The sequence below is a fragment of the Anoplopoma fimbria genome, chromosome 19 (genome assembly GCF_027596085.1).
Source record: "Anoplopoma fimbria isolate UVic2021 breed Golden Eagle Sablefish chromosome 19, Afim_UVic_2022, whole genome shotgun sequence".
NCBI lineage: Eukaryota > Metazoa > Chordata > Actinopteri > Perciformes > Anoplopomatidae > Anoplopoma > Anoplopoma fimbria.
This window is the reverse complement of record NC_072467.1, coordinates 15,184,939-15,195,250: the sequence shown is the minus strand read 5'-3', so window position 1 is coordinate 15,195,250 and position 10,312 is coordinate 15,184,939. Positions and strand designations below refer to the sequence as shown.

The window sequence follows — 10,312 nt, the reverse complement described above, 5'->3', positions numbered from 1 at the left end:
TGCAATAAGACCATTACAGTGGTCTGATGTTGGGCTCTAGAAATTGGTAGTTCAATGCCTTGCACCTCAGGTTGCTGTTGATCAAACTCAGTCTGCCTCATATGCTAAGTAAACCCGTATAAATGTGGTTTTGAGGGTGCATAAAACATTCAGGGGAAAAAACTAAATTTTCATGAACTACACATTTGTCTTTCACTGTGTTACTTTACGTTGCTCAAAAAAGTTACGTGTTGACTGACACTGGCTTTATTGTGGAAAACTTGAACAGGAACTGCTGCGTGTAGCACGGCGGCCTTCACACTGTTGTGGTACCGAGGTGCAGCTGCGGTAGTTTGAGCAGCGCTAGACGGTAAGAGGAGGACAGGAGAGGAAGACTGCGCCGGACAGGAGTCAGTGGACAACATCAATGGCCCCGGTGTCTAAGGAGTAAAGAATGGGCTCCACCATATCGCGGCCATGGCCAGATCCACCAACAGAAGCGCCGAGGACGGGGGCTCACGGGTAACCGCCCCCACTGACCGCGGAGAGCCGCGGGACCTGGCCGAGCCCCGGGAACTGTCTCTGGAGGAGGTGCTGAAGTCCTACGAGCAGCCCATTAACGAGGAGCAGGCATGGGCGGTGTGCTACCAGTGCTGCAGCGGGTTGAGGGTGCCCCGCCCGCCCGACGGGAGACTCCGCCGGGTGAAGGACCCGTCCTCCATCCTCCTGCAGAGGGACGGGACCGTGTCACTGCAGCGGGAGCCGCGACGCAACGGTAGGACGCAATAACTTCGCCTCTGCTTTGCCGCCTGTTAGTAAAAGCTTTGACAAAATTCAACTGTGACATAAGTGAATGATAAGAGTGTGTCCGTGCTGTTCGTGGTAGGTTAGCTCTTACCGCTTGATACAACATTATATTTAAAGATGAGGAGCCACTTTTCAATTCGGCGTAAGGTGACGTCCCTGAATCGTCTCTCGAAGTCAAATATCGACCTGTTCACCTGGGCCGCCTGATGCCCGCAGCACTTCTTCCTGCAAACCACTCCGCCGCAGCCGGCAACTTAACCGTGCACGATACATTTTTATACTAAACTACACATCCTGCTTGGTTGACAACATCAGCGCGGAATTTAGCAGCGTCTTCCAGTTTTTCATAAAAGATATTGAACCATGTTTCATCTCGCAGAAACCTTGAACTAAAAGCAGTGCCGCCTGAAATCCTCCGCATCTCATAGGGAGTCTGGTACGCAGGAACATCTGAGGAGAGAAACGGACTCATTTGTGCTCTCCCGTCCCATACAACATTTAATATTCCTGCGTATTCGACATTAAACTACATTATTTGATAACTTTGTTGATCATGGAGCTGACCTAACGCAAACCGACACAGTATTTAGAAATGTGGATAGCTAAGTCGTTATAATGCCGCCCTCCTGATGCCAACAAGGATGACTTGTATTATGCCGGTAAATGATTAATTATTCATGGAGAGCAGCTTCACCCGAGCATCCCCTTCTTGTTTTGGAGACTTCAAAGGGTGGATGGAAGCCCGGAGGATTTTATGCAGTCTTCTAGGTGTTTCCCCCCACTGATTGTAGCCCGTACCTGCATAATATCCCACTGTATGTGAAGTATTTATGTCCTCACTGAGGGCTGGGCCCAAGAAACCTGTTCCAGAAGTCAGAGCAGCACAGACATCTTCATGCCAAACCTAATTTAAAAAAGAAGGTTTTAGTTGGGCTGTATATTTCCTAGCCTATGGTTCATTTGGATACCTGCTTTGAGAATTGAGAGCCACTTTGTAATAAATCAAATCAACCACATATCACTTGTTAGAATGAAGTCTCAACCTTTTTTTTGCACCAGCTTTTATTTCCAGAAACTGATTTTAGCTGATTGCCCCGAACCTTCAGAACGTTACAGGAAGTTTCTCAAAGGTCATATTCTGTGTTCATTTTGCTACACCTTAGCCCTAAAGCAACATATAGCCCGAATATTGGAATTTCCCTTTGCTTAGTCCCAGAGAAGACCTGATAAATATTAAACACATCAGTGAGAAATATTAAGAGAAGCAGGAATGTGAGTTCTCTAATTTCAGTAATAAACAGGATAGCCCCAGCTTTTGTTGAGTATGTAACAAGTCGCCACAACAAGATGTAAACACACTTTCATGCTTTTGTTTTCGCGTAGAATCATCCGACAGCATTCTACGCCGATCTATCTTAAACCGTTATGTAAAATTCATGCTTTGTGTAACTTTAGACTTATACATATACTATAAAATGACTCCTGTGACCCATATCCCATTAGTCGATTTAAACGCAGAATACTGTCTACAGAGGGAGTAGGTACTAGTGGTGAGACTCTAATAATGATTCACTTTGTATTCTATTCAGTGAGACTATAGTGACTTTTTAGTGCTCACCATTTGGCTGGGGACTCATTGGATGCCCCTCATGGACCACGGGGGAGACATTGGTACTAGCATGGGCGAATTATGAGACAATTGGCCCCTGGTCCCAGAAAGGCTAAAGGCCCCACCACCTCTCCTACATAGGAGCAAGACACATACAGACTTTAAGGTTGTTAAGGCTCTTTTTATTGTTGTCTCTTTGTGGATATTTTTCACAGTGTGTTTTTAGTTGCTTTGTGTCCCTTGTAGTCATATTTAGTCGCTTTGTAGTTGCTTTATGTTTCATTGTTGTCGTTTTAAGTCTCTTTGTAGTTGTTTGGAGTCTCTTTGTAGTTGCTTTGTAGTCATTTTAAGTATCTTTGCTGTTGCTTTGTGTTTCTTTGTAGTTGCTTTTTAGTTTCTTATGTCTCTTTGTTGTCCTTAAGTCACTTTGTAGTTGCATTGTGTCCCTTTGAATTTGTTTTAAGTATCTTCGTTGTTGCTTTGTGTCTCTTTTTTGTAGCTTTGCCCATTTTCATATTTACTCTGCGTCTCTTTGTGTCTCTTTGCAACTGTTGCATCAATTTGTAGTTATTTTGTAGTTGCTTTGATTCTCTTTGTTGTCATTTTAAGTCACTTTGTTGTTGCTGTGTGTCTCTTTGGAGCCGCTTTGGCCTTTTTCATAGTCATTGTGAGTCTCTTTTCAGCTGTTGCATCGCAAAGTTGTTTTGGTCTTTTGTGTATGGTTGTAGTTGTTTCTTTGGGGTCATTTTGAGTCTCTTCCTAGTTGGTAGTGTCTCTTTGAGTTAGTCTTTGTCAGTGAAGGCCAGGGGGGGCACTTTGCTGTGAACACTTATTGTCGGGGGGGCCCTGAGCCTGTGCTCGGTAGGCCTGGTCATTAAGCTGTCTGTGGGAGAACTACTTAAGATCCCGGCAAACCACGTTTGCCATTTTACAGTTGCAAACATGTTGCTGTGACCATTAATTGTCAGCGCTCACAGAGGAGATGTTTAACTCTCATTAGCACAGTTGTTTATCCTTGTAGCCAGGAAATGAGTCTATTCAAGCGAGTCTATCTACATTAGTAATTCAGCCAGTCAGCTAGAGGACCCATCGCATTGTTTAAGCGGACAGATTCCCAAACTATCCTGCCGGTTTTAGACAGCTGGGCAGGAGGAAACGACTAGTATTTAGCTATCATCTGAGGTCCAAGCCTCATTATTAATGCAGAGTATTTTTATTTACCACTTTAATTTATATTTGTACCACTGATGCAAGCACATTAAGGGTTGCATAAACCTACCACTGGGCCTCATTTCACATAGTTAAAAGTATATCTCTTTCTGATTAAACATTGAGGACATGAACAGATTTGTGCCACAGAGAAAATAAAGATTTTTTGTTTAAATGAACTCTCTCCCATGCCTTTCCTTTCTGTCTCCAAGTTGTCACTATCCAATAAAACGGCTATGCCAAAAAGATTTCTTAAAAATTGGAATTACATAACAGGAGACAAGCAGCAAATACTCAAAACCAGACCATACTAGACATTTTTGCTTTTGAAATTAAGTAAACAAATGTATCATCTAAATGAAGGTCCATTGATTTTACTGTTGATAGACTTACTAACTGATAAATGAACTAATTGTTTTACCGATAGTCGTGATCTTTGTCAATTTAACCTTGGTTTTTGAGAAAACAATCTTACCACCAGTTCCACTCAGTAGGTGTTCCGCCGCTTTCGGTCACATCACATGGTCTTCTTCAGCAGGTGTACTTTGCCCGGTTGTCATGAAATTGTGGATGTTTCTTTTTCTTCTGGGCACTTGAAATATGTCTTATCGATGTCACTTTAAAAGGTGACATTTTTGCCCATTTAGTAATATTTAAATATATAGTCTATTGTAACCTTAATTTTCACAGCACGTATCCTGGGCAGTCTCAAATAACTTTCTATTTCCTGGAGCTCTAACCCTGATCAAATCTTCAACGGAGGAGGAAGTTTAATGTGAATCCAAATATGAGCCGGGACCAAAGCTGCACTACACAGCATTTTAATGTAAACGTATCAGCTTGAGTCAATACGTGACCCTGCAACAGAGGAAAAAACACCTCATCCTCACTGACGGGCAGCACATTCACTCTGCTTGCCAAACAACACTCTGGTGTCTGGTAGCAGACAACCTGCAGCGAGCAGCACCACGTCAACAGAAAGCTGGACTCAACAGTGTTTCTGCTTTCCCCGTCCTCGTCTTTAATCTCCTTCGGTATGAAACATGACAGACCGTCCCTGCGGGTGATGACGAGTGTGTGCAGTTTTCTGATGTCGATGACCTCAGCGGTTGCAGCGACTATGTGGCAGTCAACCCCTTCAGAGAGAGCACAAATCTGACCTGAAACAACTGTAATAAAAACTGTTTGATGAAGGGTTAATAGCACTTTAGGCTCTGGAGGGACTGGTCAGGGACCTGCTTGCTTGGCATAGGGGATGTGGGTAGGGGGGAGGCGGTCAGCCTCTACCAGAAGAGGAGAGGTGCTACAAAGTGGATCATGGGCTTTTCACACTACACATATGGCAAAGAGTTGACCCTGGGATAACTTTTCCTTTTAACAAACACCTTATTAATCCAGGGTTAACCCACGCCCAGGGCTATACGATACACACTGCACATCTGCTAGCCCCGGGTTAAATGTCCGTTGTAACACTAATGTTCAAATTCTAGATTTCAAACTATTCCACTGTTTACTTTAGCCCTGTTTCACACGTGCAACTTTTAGCGCCATTTAGCCTTTTCAGTCAATTTTCAGGCGATAACCCCCGACAAATATGGTGCCAACCCTGCTCTGTAGTAGAGCCAGCAAGCCCTGGGCTAAAATCAGGGCTAGCCCACTTTGCAATGTGCTAGGATTGTGCCAGTGTGAAAGTTATTTTAGCCCCAGGTCTAACAGCTCACTTAGCCTTAGTTATTTATTTAAAGCTAGGTTTGGTTATCTTGAGAAACTAGCAAGAGTAGATGCTGGATTTAAAACATTAGCCAACTTAACGTCCCTGCCCATTGTTGCCAATTCTTTTTCATGAAAGTAGCTAGAAACACTAGCTCCAAAAGTCCCTGAATATATAGAGAAAGTCGGCACCGACAGGCTGTCCCTTCAGGCCTCCCTCCAAAGCCACTCCCCCAAAGTTATCATAATTAACGTAAAAGACGAACATGGCTAATGTTAGCACTCACAGTGGTCAAGCTAGCAGCTTGTGGGAGACACGCAATACGTGAACGGGCAGAATGCAAGCAGGTAGCGAGTTAGCTTATTACAGTCCTGGGACTGTCGGGATGTTAAGAGAATTTTAACAAACATAGAAAAAATGTTTTTGACGATTACCTACCCTAGCTTTAATAAGATAATCCTTTATTAGTCCCGCAGCGGGGACATTTACAGGATTTACAGCAGTATAGGGTATAGTGACAGCAGCATAGTGATATAAAGTATTGATTAATGCATTTTAAGCATATGGGGGAACAAACAAATTAAATGGAAAGAATGATACATTTCAACATAACTAAAATATTTCTATCAACAGATCTCTGATGTTGAGAAACTGTGAACTTTGTCCTCTTTCTGCTTTGGTTGATAAGATGATATGAGATATACTATATTGTCCTCTTGGGGAAACCTATTTTTGACCCAGCATCCTTACATTCATTCACAAATGTAAATGTACACAGAAAATATACATACATTCATACACTATAAAACAATAATACCAAAGAGCCTTTATTCTTTCCGTCAAAGTTGGTATCCATTAAATAATTTAATAACATGGTGGGGACTATACCTAGGCTTGGGTTTTTTCAAGTTGTCATGATACCCATGTTTCAGTTCCGATAACAATATATCTTTGATACCTTGCTTTAAGAAATGTAAACTTTGTTTCTGCTTGTTTTTTTATTTTTATAAAGGAGTTATAAAAATAATTGATATTTGTAGCCCAAATGGGAACACAACTCTCTCTTGTAAAACTGAGGACATTTGTTCCCTCCCTCCTCCAGTGCAGCACTGTCCTTCCATGAGTCTGGATCACTTTAATGGCACAGTACCATTATCCCCATTAATAGATTTATGACTAAGGGGGCCTAATGGACATCGTATTGTCCCTCGTAAAAAACGACTGTGCTCACTGCTGCTGCTGCAACATTTATTATAAATATATTCCAAAGTGCTCATTTTGACTGTGCTGGTACAGTACGAGGCGCTGAGAAGCTCCCGATTTGTCATCTATTTATCTTTTGGATATCTTCCTCCTGTATCAACTGGACTGCATCCTAATCCGTGAACAGTAAACAGAAAGAGTAAAGGGATGAGCTGTGGAAGGACTTTAGATAAGCAGCAGTTTACTCCAGTTGAAATGAAATGTGTCTGTTTGGAGGCTGTCAGATTACATTGCAGGACAAATGCTAAAGGGTGAGGTTATTCTCTGAGTGAATTTAAGGCCAGCAGGAAGTCAAAGTCCAGATACATATCGCTGCTGTCAGATAAAAATAGCTTGCATCACCCAGATGTCAACTGTTCTTTTTTTTTTTTTTTTTTTTATACTGATGAAAGACAAAAGCAGTTTTTTGGCTCGCTGACAAATTGATTCGCAAGCTTTTCCCAGTACAGCATCACTCTGCTCCTCAAGAGATCATGCCAAATTTCTCTTACGGCAGTCACTTTACAGAACATGTAACTCTTCCTCACGTAACACACAACGTTGTCTTTTTATAGAAATTACCTGCAAATATATAAATAGATATAAGTTATTTAAGGTATTTTCCCCCCCTTGATTTTTGTTATCTTTGAAAGTAAGTGCAAAGGTCGGCGCTGACTTTACGTGCAGGAAAAGGTCAAAGTGCTAAACCTTACTACACCTAATGTGTACTTGGAGATACAGGTCATTACTGGTGAGGGCTGCCAATGAAATTGATTAGTCTCTCCGATCCATTTATAACTCTGCTCCTGCCAGCCCAGTTTCTCTTCTGTCTCATTCTGGTTCCTTTTGAATTCAGTCTCTCAGACCTTTTTACTACCATGGCAACAGATGGCAATGGTGACTGTCAGGTCGCTGTCGCTATCAGAGCCGTATAAGGCGTCTCTAAATCACTCCTCCGCATTCCAAATATGGTAACTTCCATTTATTGGTTGCGGGAAAAAAAAGCATGACGACGTCTGTAATCTAAGATTGCGACGGCAAAATCGCTGAACTCAAGGCTTACAAACGGCAGTCCACAAACCAATGAGTGACGCCATGATGACTACGCCTACTTCTTATATACAGTCTATGTGCAACACCGTGGGCTCTGTGAAGAGGACCCGCTGCCTATGCAGATATTAAGGCATAGAAAATAATTAGGAGTAAATTGGACATTCCCATTCAAAAGGACGTATCAGGATGGTCAGAGCGGCGGCCATTTCTATGTATCCCATTGCCATTGCAACCGTTGTAGGGGGCTAGCTAGTATTTCTATCTCTCCACATGGCGCTAATAGTGCTAACAACTAACATTGTTTACCTTTCTCTGCACAGATAGACATTTTTTTTTATTGTAAAAACTGATGTGGTACCAGTTAGAAAAGCGCAGCAGCTCAAAGTGCCAAACATCCTGTCCATATATCTAACTGGGTTACTGTGTGTTTTCCAACATCCAATCTCTTGGAAGTGTTTTCGATTGCGGATTCCTTTCTCCTCCGTTGTTCTCACTGACCTGTAGCTGTGGGAAAAGAGACGGAGGTATCATCAGGGTTACATCACGTGACCGGGCTGAGCATTATTTGAACCTGTCTGGCAGGTTTGCAGGGCTTCATGTTGTCTCTCATAACAGAGTCTCATCGCCCCTCCCTCAGTGTCAGGTGCTGCCCTTTTGTTGCAGATTAAAGCAGCGTCTGCGTTCACACGGGGGAACAGAGTGACGCTCTGTTGGTCCAAGGTTCGAGTCCGGCTGTTGACAGGGGAGGATGCTGCGGTAGGCCCCCACACTGACCTCTCATCTCTCTCTCCTTCATCTCTCTGATGTTTCCACTGGCTCCCTCCCTCCGTCCGTCTTTGTCCCCGTCTCCTGTCTCTCCTGTCCATTCTCCTGTTTCTCTGCAGTGAGAGCTGCTGATCGAGGAGTTTCAGGCCTCTCGGGTGTCATTACTGACATCTGAGGCGGGGGAAGCTCCCACACACACACACACACACTCACACACACGCATAATGAGGCAAGGCAAACGTGGCTGCGACACAATAATGCACGGCCAAGTTATGACTGGGACATATGGAGTACCGCTATTTATTGAGTAGAAGACTGAAAACAGGCTGACTGAGTTGTTTATTTAATTGTATTGGTGCTATAAAGTTCACAGCACGACTGTTAGTGGCACAAATATCAGGTTTTCTTCAAACAACTTGCTGATTTAATCAACCGGTTCAATATGGAAGCATTCCTGATTTTTGTTTTTTAAAGCTGCTCCTGTCTCCAAACCCCAGGAAGTGACAAATCAAAGTTAACATGATGTGTAAATCTCCCTTCTGAGCATTACTGTAGAGAGTGCCAGCTGTTAGTGCCGAGCTTTGTTTGGGAAGAGAAAATCATGAAAATCAGGGAAGCAGAAAGCATAAGTAATGCACATTTTGTCTCTTCTCTGTCCCAAAATGTGAACACTCATATTAAAATCAGTGCAAGAAATTTTAATAAGGCTGTAAACTGCTTTGGCAGAAAAAATGTCATGAGCATTTTCCAGCATTGGGGGCTGCAAACTACTCTAATCAAACATTCCAATTAAACTATGGATGAAAGTTTTAAATGGGTAATTTAACTATTTCTTCAATATGGCAGCAGAATCTGGGGCTCACTAATTAAAGAAGTAAAATAGGACACTAACCAGAAGAAGAGAAAATGTATTTGGACTTTCACAGAAACCGTCCAAACCTTGTATGCTGAGTGGAATTAGGACAATATCCCTTCAGTAGTGTGGGCTCTGAGGCAGAGTAGGCTCCCTGGCTGAATTCCAAATGCGTAATTGCCTGAGCATGATTGTGCATTAGTTTAGATCCTGGTGGGCAGGTGTGTGCGTGTGAATGTTGACGTGTAATGTGAAGCATGTTTAGTGGCCAGGAGGCAGAGAAAGGCATTATATAAATCCAAGTCCCTCTGCATCTATAGGACAAGATCTTAAAGTGGCCCTATTATGCTTTTCCACTTTCTCCCTCTTGTGTTTTTATATATATATATATATATATATATATTTTTATATATATATATATATATATATATATATATATATATATATATATATTGTTTTACATGTAAAAGGTCCGTAGATGTAAAACCTGAAGTCCACGCCTAAAAGGAGTTACCCTCCCCCTCAGAAGCTCCTGAGCTGCCTGAAACGGCTCCATTGAATTCTCTCCTTCACTTCCATAACTTTATGAGGTCACAATGTAACGGGAGTCACCTAAAACTCTCCAGCTAGTTTGGCCCTCAAACAGCAAAAGAGAGAGACGGAGCTGAAGCTCCAGAATGTGAAACGTTGACCAATCACAACAGAGTGGGCTAGCTGACCAATCAGAGCAGACTTTGCTTTCTGGAGGGAGGAGCAAGCGCTACAACAGAGCATTTCAGAGAGAGGGTGAGAAGAGGTGTAGCAGGACAGCCAGGATGAGAAAAACAAGGCGGATTATGAGCATTAACGCATGTAAACATGTTGTTACTGTAACTTGAGATAAAAATATGCATCTGGAAAATAGCACAATAGGGCCTGTTTAAGTCACTGGGAAAAAGATCCACTCCCTTCAAACACTGGAAAGTTCTCACATTCAACAAACAGTTTTGGCTCGCCCCATATTTAGTCACCCCAACAACCATTTTTGTATACAGAATTGGTGATTAAGGGTTAATTATTAAAACGAGTCACTGTAGAAAGATTT

General features: G+C 42.5%; 1 protein-coding gene across 1 annotated transcript in view; it reads left to right on the top strand.

Moving 5' to 3' along the window:
• The first annotated feature begins 304 nt into the window (after positions 1–304).
• Positions 305–10,312, top strand: part of spire2 (spire-type actin nucleation factor 2) — a 34,896-nt gene continuing 24,888 nt past the window's right edge. Inside the window, exon 1 of the mRNA XM_054620242.1 lies at positions 305–754. Within this exon, the coding sequence (XP_054476217.1) occupies positions 457–754 (298 nt within the window). The 5' untranslated portion in view covers positions 305–456. The remainder of the gene's footprint in view (positions 755–10,312) is intronic.